The sequence below is a fragment of the Electrona antarctica genome (genome assembly GCF_951216825.1).
Source record: "Electrona antarctica genome assembly, chromosome: 6".
NCBI classification, from domain to species: domain Eukaryota; kingdom Metazoa; phylum Chordata; class Actinopteri; order Myctophiformes; family Myctophidae; genus Electrona; species Electrona antarctica.
Window position 1 is genome coordinate 59,166,381 of NC_136811.1, and position 21,823 is coordinate 59,188,203.

The 21,823-nt window shown below is 40.8% G+C and overlaps 1 protein-coding gene across 3 annotated transcripts; it reads right to left on the reverse strand.

Moving 5' to 3' along the window:
- Nucleotides 1-259: 259 nt before the first annotated feature.
- LOC306924470 (serum paraoxonase/arylesterase 2-like) lies at nt 260-20,160 on the reverse strand. Of its 3 annotated transcripts, none has more exons than XM_079502984.1 (9): nt 19,944-20,158; nt 19,591-19,661; nt 17,273-17,328; nt 16,533-16,695; nt 14,408-14,531; nt 10,545-10,745; nt 9,541-9,622; nt 5,608-5,736; nt 260-490 (listed from the first exon to the last, which is right to left on the reverse strand). In XM_079502984.1, the coding sequence occupies exons 1-9, from the start codon at nt 20,015-20,017 to the stop codon at nt 329-331; spliced, it is 1,062 nt and encodes a 353-aa protein (XP_079359110.1). In that variant the 5' UTR covers nt 20,018-20,158; the 3' UTR covers nt 260-328. The 3 variants fall into 3 exon arrangements, with proteins under 3 accessions (XP_079359110.1, XP_079359112.1, XP_079359111.1); XM_079502986.1 differs by having other exon boundaries at nt 19,591-19,714; nt 19,944-20,078; XM_079502985.1 differs by lacking the exon at nt 5,608-5,736 and having other exon boundaries at nt 19,944-20,160.
- Between the last annotated feature and the right edge of the window lie 1,663 nt (nt 20,161-21,823).

Sequence of the window (21,823 nt, forward strand, 5' to 3'; positions counted from 1 at the left end):
AGGGGTTCATTAGATTAGATTAGATGATCTACACCAGGGGTTCATTAGGTTCATTAGGACACCAGGGGTTCATTAGGATGATCTACACCAGGGGTTCATTAGGACACCGACGCCAAACTAAAGATTATTTTGTTGTCGTTGGATCAGATTCTTCTACATTTAAGTTGTATTTTGTCCATAAGTTGTATTTTGTCCATAAGTTATATTTTGTCGATAACTTTATCAACACAATGCAGAGATTATTTTTATTGTAGTTTTTTTATTGTGATGTCACACATTACTACTCCAGGTCACATGACAGGGCCTTGTGGCGGCCAATCAAAAACCACTACTCCAGGTCACATGACAGGGCCTTGTGGTAGACTGAACCAATCAGGAGCTTCCCTCCGTAGGGGGCGGCGACGGATGAGCCAATGATGGTCGTTCCGTCGTCAGCGAACACCTGCGTGACCAGCGGACGATCCGATTGGATGTTCTGGATGCGGATCACCTGGAGAAGAAAAAAACACAATCACACCTGTGTGAAGTGAGGGGCGCTCTCTTGTCATCGTACATCTGTCTCACACTGGCCAATCAGTAGAGCTTTGATATATTCTGGATCAAGAATGGTGGTCCCTTATTGGCCAAGCACTCCCATCCGATTTGCTCGTCTACATAAATTTTCCCTTCAATGTCAATGAAGGGAAAATGTTTTGATGTTTAGTTTAAGTCATATTTGGCAGAATTTTGACCTAATTTCTCCTTTCATTGTCAATGGAAAATCTTGAGACGTGTGAGTAGAGGACAAAGGCTGAGGGGCTAGGGCAGGGGTTCTCAACGTTTTTGGCCGGGGACCCCCGAAAATGCTTTTGCAACGTCTCGGGACCCCCGCCCCGCCCCCTCCCGACCCCCAATATAAATTGACTGCTACAATAACCTTAAACCATTTTGGGCGGGAACCCCTTTTGGTGTTTTAAGCATTGTTATAATTTAGCTATTTTTGAAAAATCGTGAAAAAAAAAAATATATATATATATATATTTTTTGAAAATAATTTGGGGACCCCCTAAAATAATTTGGCGACCCCCCCGAGGGGTCGCGACCCACGGGTTGAGAACCCCTGGGCTAGGGGAGGGGCTAGCGCCCGGGATTTCTTTCAAAATAGCAGCTCGGGGTGCCGTGCAGGTATGGCAGCTTTTACTCTGAAGGGTTGTGTTTGGACAAACTACAAACTTTATTTATTCAAGACAACCATGAAATAATCACAATCATCTCTCTCTCTCTCACCGTAGCTCTGCTGTGGAGCCTAAAACAATCTAGAAACACACCTGCAACCACTGATTTGGACTAAACCACTTCAAGGGTTTCACTGTGTCAACATTAAGGGACACTAAAGCAAAATTATGAATGAAAATAAATCATCTGACATCTGAAATTAAATGTGCCGGTTCATTTTAACACAAGTGACATTGTATATCACCCTGTTATTATTATTTGATTTTGAATATTCTATTTTCCATTTTTCAGATATGACATCTGGTCTCCTTCGTTTTAGCTTAAATAAACCATGCTGCAATCTGCCAACTGCGTGCTTTGCCATCATTTGAACGAGTCGGGTTGTGCTAACTGCTAAAGGCTCATACATAGTCTGGATTTTCGGTGGTGAGGTGACCACCGAACTACAACATGACGCGGTGAAGAGCAAACCACCGTCACCGCCCCAGCCCTTCTCTCTGTTTTTACTCACCACCGCTCCACGTTATTTCAGCTCCGGTGGTCACCTCACCACCGAAAAACCAGACTATGAATGAGCCTTAAGACTTTTAGGGTCATGATGCGTTGTGAAAACAGCCCTGTTTTAAATGGAGTGTGAAACAGCCCTGTTTTAAATGGAGTGTGAAACAGCCCTGTTTTAAATGGAGTGTGAAAACAGCCCTGTTTTAAATGGAGTGTGAAAACAGCCCTGTTTTAAATGGAGTGTGAAAACAGCCCTGTTTTAAATGGAGTGTGAAAACAGCCCTGTTTTAAATGGAGTGTGAAAACAGCCCTGTTTTAAATGGAGTGTGAAAACAGCCCTGTTTTAAATGGAGTGTGAAAACAGCCCTGTTTTAAATGGAGTGTGAAAACAGCCCTGTTTTAAATGGAGTGTGAAAACAGCCCTGTTTTAAATGGAGTGTGAAAACAGCCCTGTTTTAAATGGAGTGTGAAAACAGCCCTGTTTTAAATGGAGTGTGAAACAGCCCTGTTTTAAATGGAGTGGAAAACAGCCCTGTTTTAAATGGAGGGGGAAAACAGCCCTGTTTTAAATGGAGTGGAAAACAGCCCTGTTTTAAATGGAGTGTGAAAACAGCCCTGTTTTAAATGGAGTGGAAAACAGCCCTGTTTTAAATGGAGTGGAAAACAGCCCTGTTTTAAATGGAGTGTGAAAACAGCCCTGTTTTAAATGGAGTGGAAAACAGCCCTGTTTTAAATGGAGTGTGAAACAGCCCTGTTTTAAATGGAGTGGAAAACAGCCCTGTTTTAAATGGAGTGTGAAACAGCCCTGTTTTAAATGGAGTGGAAAACAGCCCTGTTTTAAATGGAGGGGGAAAACAGCCCTGTTTTAAATGGAGTGGAAAACAGCCCTGTTTTAAATGGAGTGTGAAAACAGCCCTGTTTTAAATGGAGTGGAAAACAGCCCTGTTTTAAATGGAGTGTGAAAACAGCCCTGTTTTAAATGGAGTGTGAAAACAGCCCTGTTTTAAATGGAGTGGAAAACAGCCCTGTTTTAAATGGAGTGGAAAACAGCCCTGTTTTAAATGGAGTGGAAAACAGCCCTGTTTTAAATGGAGTGGAAAACAGCCCTGTTTTAAATGCATCAGACCAGCGGTTCTCAAACCTTCACCGTCTACAATGATTTGCTTTAAACTGAAAGAGAACATGATAGCTAACATGTGATGCTGAATGAGAACCAGCAACAAGACATGTGATGCTGAATGAGAACCAGCAACAAGACATGTGATGCTGAATGAGAACCAGCAACAAGACATGTGATGCTGAATGAGAACCAGCAACAAGACATGTGATGCTGAATGAGAACCAGCAACAAGACATCATGTGATGCTGAATGAGAACCAGCAACAAGACATCATGTGATGCTGAATGAGAACCAGCAACAAGACATCATGTGATGCTGAATGAGAACCAGCAACAAGACATGTGATGCTGAATGAGAACCAGCAACAAGACATGTGATGCTGAATGAGAACCAGTAACAAGGTGAGGTCCTCGCCTTGTTGTAGATACGCTACTGCTAGTTCTATGTATGTGATGTACAGTATCACCATGTGTTGTTCTTGCTTACTGTAAATCTCTCTGGATTTAGAGCGTCTGATAAATGACTAAAAAAGAGGATGGTTATCAGACTACTGTGATGATGATGATGAAGAGGAGGGTTATCAGACTACTGTGATGATGATGATGAAGAGGAGGGTTATCAGACTACTGTGATGATGATGATGAAGAGGAGGGTTATCAGACTACTGTGATGATGATGATGAAGAGGAGGGTTATCAGACTACTGTGATGATGATGATGAAGAGGAGGGTTATCAGACTACTGTGATGATGATGATGAAGAGGAGGGTTATCAGACTACTGTGATAATGATGAAGAGGAGGGTTATCAGACTACTGTGATGATGATGATGATGAAGAGGAGGGTTATCAGACTACTGTGATGATGATGATGATGATGAAGAGGAGGGTTATCAGACTACTGTGATGATGATGATGATGAAGAGGAGGGTTATCAGACTACTGTGATGATGATGATGATGATGAAGAGGAGGGTTATCAGACTACTGTGATGATGATGATGATGAAGAGGAGGGTTATCAGACTACTGTGATGATGATGATGAAGAGGAGGGTTATCAGACTACTGTGATGATGATGATGATGAAGAGGAGGGTTATCAGACTACTGTGATGATGATGATGATGATGAAGAGGAGGGTTATCAGACTACTGTGATGATGATGATGATGAAGAGGAGGGTTATCAGACTACTGTGATGATGATGATGAAGAGGAGGGTTATCAGACTACTGTGATGATGATGATGAAGAGGAGGGTTATCAGACTACTGTGATGATGATGATGATGAAGAGGAGGGTTATCAGACTACTGTGATGATGATGATGATGATGAAGAGGAGGGTTATCAGACTACTGTGATGATGATGATGATGATGAAGAGGAGGGTTATCAGACTACTGTGATGATGATGATGATGATGATGATGATGATGAAGAGGAGGGTTATCAGACTACTGTGATGATGATGATGATGATGATGATGATGATGAAGAGGAGGGTTATCAGACTACTGTGATGATGATGATGATGATGAAGAGGAGGGTTATCAGACTACTGTGATGATGATGATGATGATGAAGAGGAGGGTTATCAGACTACTGTGATGATGATGATGATGATGATGATGATGATGAAGAGGAGGGTTATCAGACTACTGTGATGATGATGATGATGATGATGAAGAGGAGGGTTATCAGACTACTGTGATGATGATGATGATGAAGAGGAGGGTTATCAGACTACTGTGATGATGATGATGATGATGAAGAGGAGGGTTATCAGACTACTGTGATGATGATGATGATGAAGAGGAGGGTTATCAGACTACTGTGATGATGATGATGAAGAGGAGGGTTATCAGACTACTGTGATGATGATGATGATGAAGAGGAGGGTTATCAGACTACTGTGATGATGATGATGAAGAGGAGGGTTATCAGACTACTGTGATGATGATGATGAAGAGGAGGGTTATCAGACTACTGTGATGATGATGATGATGAAGAGGAGGGTTATCAGACTACTGTGATGATGATGATGATGATGAAGAGGAGGGTTATCAGACTACTGTGATGATGATGATGATGATGAAGAGGAGGGTTATCAGACTACTGTGATGATGATGATGATGATGATGATGATGATGAAGAGGAGGGTTATCAGACTACTGTGATGATGATGATGATGATGATGATGATGATGAAGAGGAGGGTTATCAGACTACTGTGATGATGATGATGATGATGAAGAGGAGGGTTATCAGACTACTGTGATGATGATGATGATGATGAAGAGGAGGGTTATCAGACTACTGTGATGATGATGATGATGATGATGATGATGATGATGAAGAGGAGGGTTATCAGACTACTGTGATGATGATGATGATGATGATGAAGAGGAGGGTTATCAGACTACTGTGATGATGATGATGATGAAGAGGAGGGTTATCAGACTACTGTGATGATGATGATGATGATGAAGAGGAGGGTTATCAGACTACTGTGATGATGATGATGATGAAGAGGAGGGTTATCAGACTACTGTGATGATGATGATGAAGAGGAGGGTTATCAGACTACTGTGATGATGATGATGATGAAGAGGAGGGTTATCAGACTACTGTGATGATGATGATGATGATGAAGAGGAGGGTTATCAGACTACTGTGATGATGATGATGATGATGATGATGATGATGATGATGATGATGAAGAGGAGGGTTATCAGACTACTGTGATGATGATGATGATATAATGAAAGGACAGTGACTGACCTCTGACCCCGGGGGGTCGTTGGGGTCGTTGGTGATGAGCTTGTATCCGTTAGGGTGACACCCAAGCCAAAGGTCACCGGTCAGCTGATCCACCTCGATGTTGTCACACAGAGACCCCACTGGTACCGTCTGTTAAATATATATACATTAAATACATTATATAAATACACCTTATATACAATATATAAATACACCTCCATGTTGTCACACAGAGACCCCACTGGTACCGTCTGTTAAATATATATACATTAAATACATTATACATTATATAAATACACCTTATATACAATATATAAATACACATCGATGTTGTCACACAGAGACCCCACTGGTACCGTCTGTTAAATATATATACATTAAATACATTATACATTATATAAATACACCTTATATACAATATATAAATACACCTCCATGTTGTAACACAGAGACCCCACTGGTACCGTCTGTTAAATATATATACATTAAATACATTATACATTATATCAATACACCTTATATACAATATATAAATACACCTCGATGTTGTCACAGAGACCCCACTGGTACCGTCTGTTAAATATATATACATTAAATACATTATACATTATATAAATACACCTTATATACATTATATAAATACACCTCGATGTTGTCACAGAGACCCCACTGGTACCGTCTGTTAAATATATATACATTAAATACATTATACATTATATAAATACACCTTATATACATTATATAAATACACCTCGATGTTGTCACACAGAGACCCCACTGGTACCGTCTGTTAAATATATATACATTAAATACATTATACATTATATAAATACACCTTATATACATTATATAAATACACCTCAATGTTGTCACACAGAGACCCCACTGGTACCGTCTGTTAAATATATATACATTAAATACATTATACATTATATAAATACACCTTATATACATTATATAAATACACCTCAATGTTGTCACACAGAGACCCCACTGGTACCGTCTGTTAAATATATATACATTAAATACATTATATAAATACACCTTATATACAATATATAAATACACCTCCATGTTGTCACACAGAGACCCCACTGGTACCGTCTGTTAAATATATATACATTAAATACATTATATAAATACACCTTATATACAATATATAAATACACCTCCATGTTGTCACACAGAGACCCCACTGGTACCGTCTGTTAAATATATATACATTAAATACATTATACATTATATAAATACACCTTATATACATTATATAAATACACCTCAATGTTGTCACACAGAGACCCCACTGGTACCGTCTTACATTAAATACATTATACATTATTGAGTGGTGTAAACCACTCCTACAACTGGCTTTTTTGTGCAGAAAAAATGAGCATGGTTGCTATGTTCACCCTGTTGTAATGACGTAATGAAATCACACCCGGGTGAACATAGCAACCATGCTCATTTTTTCTGCACAAACAAAGCCAGGTAATGAAATCACACCCGGGTGTGATTTCATTACGTCAGACATGATTTCATTACGTCAGACAGACCTTACACCACTCAGTTCACACGGGTGTGATTTTATAAATACACCTTATATACAATATATAAATACACCTCCATGTTGTCACACAGAGACCCCACTGGTACCGTCTGTTAAATATATATACATTAAATACATTATATAAATACACCTTATATACAATATATAAATACACCTCGATGTTGTCACACAGAGACCCCACTGGTACCGTCTGTTAAATACACATTAAATACATTATATAAATACACCTCCATGTTGTCACACAGAGACCCCACTGGTACCGTCTGTTAAATATATATACATTAAATACATTATATAAATACACCTTATATACAATATATAAATACACCTCCATGTTGTCACACAGAGACCCCACTGGTACCGTCTGTTAAATATATATACATTAAATACATTATATAAATACACCTTATATACAATATATAAATACACCTCGATGTTGTCACACAGAGACCCCACTGGTACCGTCTGTTAAATACACATTAAATACATTATATAAATACACCTCCATGTTGTCACACAGAGACCCCACTGGTACCGTCTGTTAAATACACATTAAATACATTATACATTATATAAATACACCTTATATACAATATATAAATACACCTCCATGTTGTCACACAGAGACCCCACTGGTACCGTCTGTTAAATACACATTAAATACATTATACATTATATAAATACACCTTATATACAATATATAAATACACCTCCATGTTGTCACACAGAGACCCCACTGGTACCGTCTGTTAAATACACATTAAATACATTATACATTATATAAATACACCTTATATACAATATATAAATACACCTCCATGTTGTCACACAGAGACCCCACTGGTACCGTCTGTTAAATACCACGGGGTGGCAGTGGCTCTGGGGTAGAGTGACCGGATGGAGTGACCGGATGGAAACCGAAAGGTTGCCAGTTCGAACCCGGGCTCCCCCAGAGTTAGTGTCGAAGTGTCCTTGAGCAAGACACTGAACCCCTAATTGCTCCCGATGTGCAGGTTGGTGCCTTGCATGGTTCCCCCCGGCATCGGTGTGTGAATGTGTGTGTGAATGGGTGAATGTAATGCACAATCTATGTAAAGCGCCTTGGATAAAGGCGCTATATAAATGCACCATTTACCATTTACCATTTACATTAAATACAATATATAAATACACCTCCATGTTGTCACACAGAGACCCCACTGGTACCGTCTGTTAAATACACATTAAATACAATATATAAATACACCTCCATGTTGTCACACAGAGACCCCACTGGTACCGTCTGTTAAATATATATACATTAAATACATTATATAAATACACCTCCATGTTGTCACACAGAGACCCCACTGGTACCGTCTGTTAAATACACATTAAATACATTATATAAATACACCTCCATGTTGTCACACAGAGACCCCACTGGTACCGTCTGTTAAATACACATTAAATACAATATATAAATACACCTCGATGTTGTCACACAGAGACCCCACTGGTACCGTCTGTTAAATACACATTAAATACAATATATAAATACACCTCGATGTTGTCACACAGAGACCCCACTGGTACAGTCTGTTAAATATATATACATTAAATACATTATACATTATATAAATACACATTAAATACAATATATAAATACACCTCCATGTTGTAACACAGTCTGAACTGTATAAATAAATACACACACACACACACACACACACACACACTGTAAGGGCCAATCACAGTGAGCCGAGCGCTGCCTAGTTTTACCTTCAGTTAACACCCGAGCAGCAAGGACGGAGTTCTCCGTTCAATCAATTAGTAACGCCCAGCGCTCAGGACGGAGTTCTCCGTTCAATCAATTAGTAACGCCCAGCGCTCAGGACGGAGATTGATAAAAAGGACGGAGATTTATTGATATCAAAACCGATCGCATTGCTCCACAGGCTGGGAGCACCGCTCCACAGGCTGGGAGCGTCTTCCAGTGGGACGTCATCGAAAATGTTCCCTCCCATTTTAGCCGACGAGACCGAAAATCTTAAAACGTGAATAACTCTTGATCTAAATCATTCCGTCCAATTCTAAGAAAAGATCCTGTGTCAGACGGCCCACCGCGGTCACGTCGCTAGTCGCGTTAGAATTAATCATACCTCCCGTTGTTGATCGCTACATGTTTTGGCTACATTTAGCTATTTCAGCTACATCCGGGATAACATCTGGTCTGTCGGTGAATGTGCTCCGCTGCTATGAATCGCTGGGCTCTGATTAAATAACCCTCGGGGTTAAATAACCCTTATTAAATAACCCTGGGCGTTCGGGGTGTTAAACATTATTAATAATAATAAAATAAAAACAGTGTTTAAAAACATTAATAATAATAATAATAATATAAATACCTTCACAGGAGTTAAATGATGTCCTTCGTTTATCTGAAACACCACGATCTCATGATCCAGGATGTCAGAGACATACACCATCCTACAATAACACAATAACATGATGTCATTACACCATCCTACAATAACACAATAACATGATGTCATTACACCATCCTACAATAACACAATAACATGATGTCATTACACCATCCTACAATAACACAATAACATGATGTCATTACACCATCCTACAATAACACAATAACATGATGTCATTACACCATCCTACAATAACACAATAACATGATGTCATTACACCATCCTATGGACACAATAACATGATGTCATTACACCATCCTACAATAACACAATAACATGATGTCATTACACCATCCTATGGACACAATAACATGATGTCATTACACCATCCTACAATAACACAATAACATGATGTCATAGTACCATCCTATGGACACAATAACATGATGTCATTACACCATCCTACAATAACACAATAACATGATGTCATTACACCATCCTATGGACACAATAACATGATGTCATTACACCATCCTATGGACACAATAACATGATGTCATAGTACCATCCTATGGACACAATAACATGATGTCATTACACCATCCTATGGACACAATAACATGATGTCATAGTACCATCCTATGGACACAATAACATGATGTCATTACATCATCCTATGGACACAATAACATGATGTCATTACATCATCCTATGGACAAAATAACATGATGTCATACACCATCCTATGGACACAATACATGATGTCATAGTACCATCCTATGATGTCATTACACCATCCTATAAATTAGGGATCGACCGATTATCGGCTACGATATTCATAATTGTTAGTATTACCAGTGTGTAACACACACACACACACACACACACACACACACACACACACACACACACACACACACACACACACACACACACACACACACACACACACACACACACACACACACACACACACACACAACCTTCCATCAGGAGACATGTTGATGCCGTTGGCAGACAGGAAGCCTGCGGCGACCACCGTGACCTCAGCGGGGCTGTAGTAAACCACGGTGCATTGTGGGTAACCCAGCAGGACGGTCATCAGGTGGAGGAACTCGTTAGGCGAAGACGCGTCATTAGTGGCGAAGAAACTGTCCACGCCCACCGCGATGATGTCATTCACACTGAGGAGGACACGTGATGTCATTCACTCTGATGATGTCATCATTCACTCTGATGATGTCATTCACTCTTATCATGTCATCACTCTGTCACACAACCAGGAAGACAACATACCAATAATAATACAATAACTAGAAATGCACTGTCGAGCTGCCAACTTAATAATAATAATAATAATAACTAGAAAATAATTGCTGTAAGCAGTGATAAGGTAGCCTGGGTAAACCCACTCCCCCTGCTGGACAGTGATAAGGCAGCCTGGGTAAACCCACTCCCCCTGCTGGACAGTGATAAGGTAGCCTGGGTAAACCCACTCCCCCTGCTGGACAGTGATAAGGTAGCCTGGGTAAACCCACTCCCCCTGCTGGACAGTGATAAGGCAGCCTGGGTAAACCCACTCCCCCTGCTGGACAGTGATAAGGCAGCCTGGGTAAACCCACTCCCCCTGCTGGACAGTGATAAGGTAGCCTGGGTAAACCCACTCCCCCTGCTGGACAGTGATAAGGCAGCCTGGGTAAACCCACTCCCCCTGCTGGACAGTGATAAGGTAGCCTGGGTAAACCCACTCCCCCTGCTGGACAGTGATAAGGCAGCCTGGGTAAACCCACTCCCCCTGCTGGACAGTGATAAGGTAGCCTGGGTAAACCCACTCCCCCTGCTGGACAGTGATAAGGCAGCCTGGGTAAACCCACTCCCCCTGCTGGACAGTGATAAGGTAGCCTGGGTAAACCCACTCCCCCTGCTGGACAGTGATAAGGTAGCCTGGGTAAACCCACTCCCCCTGCTGGACAGTGATAAGGCAGCCTGGGTAAACCCACTCCCCCTGCTGGACAGTGATAAGGCAGCCTGGGTAAACCCACTCCCCCTGCTGGACAGTGATAAGGTAGCCTGGGTAAACCCACTCCCCCTGCTGGACAGTGATAAGGTAGCCTGGGTAAACCCACTCCCCCTGCTGGACAGTGATAAGGTAGCCTGGGTAAACCCACTCCCCCTGCTGGACAGTGATAAGGCAGGAAGGCAATAAGGAATAAGAATAATATGCACAATAAGCCATAGAAACATGGAAGAGTGAAGTTGCGAAAAAGAAGACCATGTCATTGTGACAGGGTCAGTTTTAAAGAAGACCATGTCATTGTGACAGGGTCAGTTTTAAAAGAAGACCATTGCATTGTGACAGGGTCAGTTTTAAAAGAAGACCATTGCATTGTGACAGGGTCAGTTTTAAAGAAGACCATTGCATTGTGACAGGGTCAGTTTTAAAGAAGACCATTGCATTGTGACAGGGTCAGTTTTAAAGAAGACCATTGCATTGTGACAGGGTCAGTTTTAAAGAAGACCATTGCATTGTGACAGGGTCAGTTTTAAAAGAAGACCATTGCATTGTGACAGGGTCAGTTTTAAAAGAAGACCATTGCATTGTGACAGGGTCAGTTTTAAAAGAAGACCATTGCATTGTGACAGGGTCAGTTTTAAAAGAAGACCATTGCATTGTGACAGGGTCAGTTTTAAAAGAAGACCATGTGTGATGATCGGGGATCATATTATGAGTGTTATTGTTGTGAGATATTATGAAGCCTTCGTATTGGCCTATTTATATTTACTAGAGTTCTCACATTATTATTGGCTACTACACAGTACCAGGTGGGGGGAGTGGTTGTTATTGGCTACACAGTACCAGGTGGGGGGAGTGGTTGTTATTGGCTACACAGTACCAGGTGGGGGGAGTGGTTGTTATTGGCTACACAGTACCAGGTGGGGGGAGTGGTTGTTATTGGCTACACAGTACCAGGTGGGGGGAGTGGTTGTTATTGGCTACACAGTACCAGGTGGGGGGAGTGGTTGTTATTGGCTACACAGTACCAGGTGGGGGGAGTGGTTGTTATCGGCTACACAGTACCAGGTGGGGGGAGTGGTTGTTATTGGCTACCCAGTACCAGGTGGGGGGAGTGGTTGTTATCGGCTACACAGTACCAGGTGGGGGGAGTGGTTGTTATCGGCTACACAGTACCAGGGTGGGGGGAGTGGTTGTTATCGGCTACACAGTACCAGGTGGGGGGAGTGGTTGTTATCGGCTACACAGTACCAGGTGGGGGGAGTGGTTGCCTGTGTGTGTTTTCCCTAATCCTCCGCAGGTGGACTGATTGATGATTGACACCTAGAGAAGCTGGCCCGTCTGTCAGGGAGTGATCGGCCCTGACTGGCTGTCGGTCTAGAGTGGACGTGCTCCTGATCATGGCTCTCCCAACTCACCTACTATATCAGTCAGTCTGCTCCTGGAAGGCGGGGGGGAGACAGGCCGGAATCCTCTCTCTCCCAGCCGCCACACTGACTGTGGACTTTTGCCATCCTGTTTCGATATAGTTTTGTCCCTTCGGAAAGGACTCGTTCCTCTTTAGTTGTAGTGTTCATTTGTGTCTGTTTGTTAGGTTTCCTTTTGAGTTTGATTTTGTATTCTGTAAACATTCGTTATTTCATTCTTTAATTCATCTTTATGTAAATAAATACTCGCATTTTGAAGCTGGTTTCCTGTCGATCCATTAAATGTTACACTTAATTACCCCTAGACACATTGGGTCGTAACACCATTGCATTGTGACAGGGTCAGTTTTAAAGAAGACCATTGCATTGTGACAGGGTCAGTTTTAAAAGAAGACCATTGCATTGTGACAGGGTCAGTTTAAAAGAAGACCATTGCATTGTGACAGGGTCAGTTTTAAAGAAGACCATTGCATTGTGACAGGGTCAGTTTAAAAGAAGACCATTGCATTGTGACAGGGTCAGTTTAAAAGAAGACCATTGCATTGTGACAGGGTCAGTTTTAAAGAAGACCATGGCATTGTGACAGGGTCAGTTTTAAAAGAAGACCATTGCATTGTGACAGGGTCAGTTTTAAAAGAAGACCATTGCATTGTGACAGGGTCAGTTTTAAAAGAAGACCATTGCATTGTGACAGGGTCAGTTTTAAAAGAAGACCATTGCATTGTGACAGGGTCAGTTTTAAAAGAAGACCATTGCATTGTGACAGGGTCAGTTTTAAAAGAAGACCATTGCATTGTGACAGGGTCAGTTTTAAAGAAGACCATTGCATTGTGACAGGGTCAGTTTTAAAGAAGACCATTGCATTGTGACAGGGTCAGTTTTAAAAGAAGACCATTGCATTGTGACAGGGTCAGTTTTTTATAATGGGGGGCAGCGTTCTTGAAGACTCATACGCTGAGTTGTCTGTACTCGGATTTGAACCCATGACTTTGTGTCCCGAAGGCGAGAGCCCTATCTTCTGAGCTAGAGCTATCCAGACACAGTCAGTTGTTGTATTGTTGTATTGTTGTATTGTTAACAGCATCATTCAAGAAGGCAATAAGCCAATCCCTGATTGGCCGAGCAACACCACAAACACACGGAGGCGATCCAAAAGCCGAATTCCAACACCCAAAATATCGGCCACTCGCTCACTTACACTCACACTCGGTCACTCCAGCATGGCAAATTATGGTGAAATTGGTGACTTGCTGAAATATATTACCATCTTACACAGGTGAAGACCTGTGTAGGAGGTCATGGGGTCATAGTTCACCTGTGTAGGAGGTCGTGGGTCATAGTTCACCTGTGTATGAGGTCATAGGTCATAGTTCACATTTGCAGGAGGTCAGAGGTCATAGTTCACCTGTGCAGGAGGTCGTGGGTCACAGTCTTCAGGTGTATCAGATCGTTGTCTTCTAGCTGGAAGATCTGTACTTGACTGTGACGAGGCTGAGGGTGGTTTACCACCAATACATACACACTGTCCTCTGAAAACACACAATATACACACTAAATACACAATATACACATTAAATACACAATATACACATTAAATACACAATATACACACTGTCCTCTGACAACACACAATATACACACTAAATACACAATATACACACTGTCCTCTGAAAACACACAATATACACACTAAATACACAATATACACACTGTCCTCTGACAACACACAATATACACACTAAATACACAATATACACACTGTCCTCTGAAAACACACAATATACACACTAAATACACAATATACACACTGTCCTCTGAAAACACACAATATACACACTAAATACACAATATACACACTGTCCTCTGAAAACACACAATATACACACTAAATACACAATATACACACTGTCCTCTGAAAATACACAATATACACACTAAATACACAATATACACACTGTCCTCTGAAAACACACAATATACACATTAAATACACAATATACACACTGTCCTCTGAAAACACACAATATACACATTAAATACACAATATACACACTGTCCTCTGAAAACACACAATATACACATTAAATACACAATATACACACTGTCCTCTGAAAATACACAATATACACACTAAATACACAATATACACACTGTCCTCTGAAAACACACAATATACACACTGTCCTCTGAAAACACACAATATACACACTGTCCTCTGAAAACACACAATATACACACTAAATACACAATATACACTTCTTAAGAATGGATAAAATTTGTACATTTGTATGCCAAGTGTTTTTCCTAATATTATTTTAATTGTTTTGATGATCTGTTATTTTTTCATGTTTATGATGTCTTGATGTTTTGATGTCTTTTATGATTACTGTCTTATAACCTGTCTGTAAAGCACTTTGTAACTATATGTCTGGAAAGGTGTTATATAAATAAAATGCATTAATTCATTCATTCATTCATTCAAATAAATATCCTACAAACCTATTCCATTCATGAATATGTGATTAATGAAGCCTATACTTGACAAAGGTTGTAGCCTCACGGAATAATCCTACTATGCACCTATGCACACTTGCATAGGTGCATGCGTGCGTGCACTGTGCATTCGTGCGTGCGTGCACTGTGCATGCGTGCGTGCGTGCACTGTGCATGCATGCGTGCGTGCACTGTGCATGCATGCGTGCGTGCACTGTGCATGCGTGCGTGCGTGCACTGTGCATGCATGCGTGCGTGCACTGTGCATGCATGCGTGCGTGCACTGTGCATGCGTGCGTGCGTGCGTGCATTCACAGTGCGTGCGTGCACTGTGCATGCATGCGTGCGTGCACTGTGCATGCATGCGTGCGTGCACTGTGCATGCGTGCGTGCGTGCGTGCATTCACAGTGCGTGCGTGCACTGTGCATGCATGCGTGCGTGCACTGTGCATGCATGCGTGCGTGCACTGTGCATGCGTGCGTGCGTGCGTGCATTCACAGTGCGTGCGTGCACTGTGCATGCATGCGTGCGTGCACTGTGCATGCGTGTGTGCATCCCTGCATCACCAGCGATCCAACAACAAGTCAACAAGTCACTGCTCGCCTCGTTCAGTTTGAGCCCCGGAGCAGATATACTCTTTAATGAGCTGATAATTACGTGGGAACCAAACTAATCAATTATCTGATGTAATCCTGGGCGCTACACGCCCTCTGCCAACAACGGACTGACCTCATGCTTCCTTCTATGCATGAGGAGTCTTTTCACCTGACAGGGGGGGGGGGGGTTATTCCAACCAGTTCCTTTCCCCTCCATCAGGCTCCCCGGCTGGCCAGGGGGAGGCAGTATAGACACCAGGATCACTGCATGTTTGGACCGTCTAGCTGTGAGACGGCAGCACTACCGACTGCGCCCCGTGCCCCGCAGTAATAGTAATAGTAATATTAGTAATAGATTACCTTCTATAAACACAGATATTCCATGAGGGTTGAAGGATTCCAGTAGATTATTAGTAATAGTAATATTAGTAATAGATTACCTTCTATAAACACAGATATTCCATGAGGGTTGAAGGATTCCAGTAGTTCTGCCTCTGCTTTGATCTCCATCTCTACAGGATCTGCTGCTGAATCCAAGACATCCAGAGAGTACATTTTACCAGGATCCTCCGAGTAGGACGGCATACCAGGATACTTTAACCCCTGAGTACAAATACTCTGTTAGTACCACAGCATACCAGGATACTTCAACCCCTGAGTACAAATACTCTGTTAGTACCACGGCATGCCAGGATACTTCAACCCCTGAGTACAAATACTCTGTTAGATCCTCAGAATATATACGTAGATGGTAGGTAACGTCCCATAGCTCGGGGGAATGAATATGGCAATAAAATGATTAAATGTCACTAGTACAACAATAACCAATCACAATGACAACAGGAAGTGATGTCACCAGTACAACAATAACCAATCACAATGACAACAGGAAGTGATGTCACTAGTACAACAATAACCAATCACAATGACAACAGGAAGTGATGTCACTAGTACAACAGGAAGTGACAGTGATATCTGATGCTATCGTGCTTTATTGTAATACCCTGTTTTTGTGTTTGTTTGTTTTGTGTTTTTCCCCTTTCTTTTATTTTCATTTTTGTGTTTTGTATTGATTGTACAGTTGGGACCCTCTGGAAAACGAGATACTGTATCTCAATGGGGTATTCCTAAATAAAGAATTTCAAAGAGGAAGTGATGTCATAACAAAGAGCCAACGTACCGTACTGAAGATGGCCAGTCCATTACTCAGAATGGTGAGGTCTTCTGCCCCGAAATCTGAATAATAATAATAATAATAATATTAACAGAATGTTGAGGTCTTCTGCCCCGAAATCTGAATAATAATAATAATAATAATATTAACAGAATGTTGAGGTCTTCTGCCCCGAAATCTGAATAATAATAATAATAATAATATTAACAGAATGTTGAGGTCTTCTGCCCCGAAATCTGAATAATAATAATATGAACAGAATGGTGAGGTCTTCTGCCCCGAAATCTGAATAATAATAATAATAATATGAACAGAATGGTGAGGTCTTCTGCCCCGAAATCTGAATAATAATAATAATAATAATATTAACAGAATGGTGAGGTCTTCTGCCCCGAAATCTGAATAATAATAATAATAATAATATGAACAGAATGGTGAGGTCTTCTGCCCCGAAATCTGAATAATAATAATAATAATATTAACAGAATGGTGAGGTCTTCTGCCCCGAAATCTGAATAATAATAATAATAATAATAATAATATTAACAGAATGGTGAGGTCTTCTGCCCCGAAATCTGAATAATAATAATAATAATATGAACAGAATGGTGAGGTCTTCTGCCCCGAAATCTGAATAATAATAATAATAATATTAACAGAATGGTGAGGTCTTCTGCCCCGAAATCTGAATAATAATAATAATAATATTAACAGAATGGTGAGGTCTTCTGCCCCGAAATCTGAATAATAATAATAATAATATGAACAGAATGGTGAGGTCTTCTGCCCCGAAATCTGAATAATAATAATAATAATAATATTAACATAATGGTGAGGTCTTCTGCCCCGAAATCTGAATAATAATAATAATATTAACATAATGGTGAGGTCTTCTGCCCCGAAATCTGAATAATAATAATAATATTAACAGAATGGTGAGGTCTTCTGCCCCGAAATCTGAATAATAATAATAATAATAATATTAACAGAATGGTGAGGTCTTCTGCCCCAAAATCTGAATAATAATAATAATATTAACAGAATGGTGAGGTCTTCTGCCCCGAAATCTGAATAATAATAATAATAATATTAACAGAATGGTGAGGTCTTCTGCCCCGAAATCTGAATAATAATAATATTAACAGAATGGTGAGGTCTTCTGCCCCGAAATCTGAATGAATAACAATAATAATATTAACAGAATGGTGAGGTCTTCTGCCCCGGAATATGAATGAATAATAATATTAACAGAATGGTGAGATCTTCTGCCCTGAAATCAGGATGAAATATGAGAAATCAAACAGACCCATCTTGATCACATGACTATAGAGATCATGTGTACTGATTGGCGTGAAATTTGGATAAAATCTGAAGGAGTAATATAAGAAAATGTGTTTTACATTTGTGGGCCTCCTGGTGGCGCTATAAAGAGCAGATGTGAAAGATACAGGGTCAAGGTTTTTCCACAGATCCGTGCAGTTAAAGGTAAAAACACAAATGGGACAGTTATAGCGCCACCATGAGGCTTTGAACAATGGGACAGTTATAGCGCCACCATGAGGCTTTGAACAGTGTAAATGGGACAGTTATAGCGCCACCATGAGGCTTTGAACAGTTATAGCGCCACCATGAGGCAGTTATAGCGCCACCATCAGGCTTTGAACAATGGGACAGTTATAGCGCCACCATGAGGCTTTGAACAATGGGACAGTTATAGCGCCACCATGAGGCTTTGAACATTTTCAAGTGGCATTTCTTCCTCAGCCTAGCGGGAAGGTGTGTGCATTTCATGTGTTCATGATTTGCGGCATTTTGTTCAAAACGTGAACTTTGGAAGCCAATCTTAGCCAATCAGGATGGAGTATATGAACATTTTGAAAGACCCGTTTGGTTTAATGGCAGTAGAGAGACTGTGTTCCATGTTGTGATGTTTGGACAAAATCTGTAGGTGTTCCGTCAAAACATGTGTGTTTGCAAAAAGCCTCTCTGACACTCTCTGCACGTCCCTGGTGTTCTGTTTAAACCATGAACTCTGAACTCCCATAATCCTGATTTTCAGGTATTTCAGGTCACTTCTCGCCCTCAGGCGTCTTACTAGTTAACCTGTCTGTCTGTCTGTCTGTCTGTCTGTCTGGGCCCGCGACAATATGTCTGATATGACATCATAGCATTAATGACCCACAACAAAACTCTGTCCATTAACAATGAACAGTTTGTTTGTTTTGTCACTGAGCAAATCATATGCACGTCAGATGATGCATGATGATGTAGCCTACGATGATAAGAGCGCCCCTCACTTCACACAGGTGTGATTAAACACTTACCGAGATTCTTCAACAGTTGACAGTTGGGCAGATGTTTCACTGACACCTCCCTGCTGGAAAGAACCACTTCTCTGGAAATACAACACTTTTATACACCTTATCTCTGCTGGAAAGAACCACTTCTCTGGAAATAAAACCGCTTTATATTATTATCATTTAATATCATTATTCCTGCAGCATTCTGTGTCTGCATTTCAACAGCAGTGTAAACTTTAACCCACATTCACCAACGCGACAGTCAGTCAGGAGTTTAACAAGCAAAGCGAACTGCAGCACTTAGTGCAGTAAATCATGACGGCGCAGTCATAGTAGTTCAAACTGCTGTTTGTTTACATCAGTAAATATAAACACACCTGAGTTTGATGAATCTGTGTCCAGCGAAAGCACAAACAGCGACAACAACAGCAGCGACCAGAGAGAGCTTCATGTTGGAACTAAAACTAAACTAACTGACAAACAAACAAACAAACAAACTGACTGTCTCTGTCTCAGTGTGGAAGAGACGATAGAACTCTATGAAGCAAACACAGGCTGTACAGGAAGAATGCTGCACTACTGCTCCACTGGGCGGCGCTGTTTCACCTTCTATATGTTGAAACAAAGTAACAGACTGACTGAAAACTGACTGATCTGACTGGAACCAATTCAATTCAATGGAGCTTTATTGGCATGAGTGTAAGTGTCAAAATACAATCAAAAACAGTTGAAAATGGGGAAAGAATACCGGTATACAGTTGGAGGTACAGTATTGTGTAAACAGAGCTATGTCACATTCACGTAAAGTGAACTACATTATGTCATAGAACTACATGCCAGGTCTGTTGCATGTGCGCGTCAGTATGTTGGCATTAACCCATGGTGTAACCATAGGGGGGGAGTTCTAATCTAAAAGTAAGATTACAAGCGTGTAAACAGTAACGCCACACCAGGGTATAAATATGTTCTGTTTGCAGTCACTTTGGGACAAATAGCAGCATTTTTTCTCAAGACTATTTAAATAGCATTACAAATATCCTCATATTTAAGATGTGTTTAAAGTTAGCAGCTGTGTTTACATGTGTACTACTGGGTACAGATAGTAGTTCTTAGGGTGGTTGTATTCCATTGTTTACATGTGGACTACTGGGTACAGATAGTAGTTCTTAGGGTGGTTGTATTCCATTGTTTACATGTGGACTACTGGGTACAGATAGTAGTTCTTAGGGTGGTTGTATTCCATTGTTTACATGTGGACTACTGGGTACAGATAGTAGTTATTAGGGTGGTTGTATTCCATTGTTTACATGTGGTCTACTGGGTACAGATAGTAGTTTTTAGGGTGGTTGTATTCCATTGTTTACATGTGGTCTACTGGTACAGATAGTAGTTCTTAGGGTGGTTGTATTACATTGTTTACATGTGGTCTACTGGGTACAGATAGTAGTTCTTAGGGTGGTTGTATTCCATTGTTTACATGTGGTCTACTGGGTACAGATAGTAGTTCTTAGGGTGGTTGTATTCCATTGTTTACATGTGGTCTACTGGGTACAGATAGTAGTTCTTAGGGTGGTTGTATTCCATTGTTTACATGTGGTCTACTGGGTACAGATAGTAGTTCTTAGGGTGGTTGTATTCCATTGTTTACATGTGGTCTACTGGGTACATATAGTAGTTCTTAGGGTGGTTGTATTCCATTGTTTACATGTGGTCTACTGGGTACAGATAGTAGTTCTTAGGGTGGTTGTATTCCATTGTTTACATGTGGTCTACTGGGTACATATAGTAGTTCTTAGGGTGGTTGTATTCCATTGTTTATGTGGTCTACTGGGTACAGATAGTAGTTCTTAGGGTGGTTGTATTCCATTGTTTACATGTGGTCTACTGGGTACATATAGTAGTTCTTAGGGTGGTTGTATTCCATTGTTTACATGTGGTCTACTGGGTACATATAGTAGTTCTTAGGGTGGTTGTATTCCATTGTTTATGTGGTCTACTGGGTACAGATAGTAGTTCTTAGGGTGGTTGTATTCCATTGTTTACATGTGGACTACTGGGTACAGATAGTAGTTCTTAGGGTGGTTGTATTCCATTGTTTATGTGGTCTACTGGGTACATATAGTAGTTCTTAGGGTGGTTGTATTCCATTGTTTATGTGGTCTACTGGGTACATATAGTAGTTCTTAGGGTGGTTGTATTCCATTGTTTATGTGGTCTACTGGGTACAGATAGTAGTTCTTAGGGTGGTTGTATTCCA

Excerpts from the sequence above, each read along its gene's own strand:
- LOC306924470 (XM_079502984.1), bottom strand. The coding sequence starts at position 20,017 with ATGAAGCTCTCTCTGGTCGCTGCTGTTGTTGTCGCTGTTTGTGCTTTC. Across the intron at positions 16,696-17,272 it reads GACTGGCCATCTTCAGTACG|GGGTTAAAGTATCCTGGTAT; the intron begins GTACGTTGGCTC and ends ATTTGTACTCAG. Across the intron at positions 491-5,607 it reads ACGACCCCCCGGGGTCAGAG|GTGATCCGCATCCAGAACAT; the intron begins GTCAGTCACTGT and ends TTTCTTCTCCAG.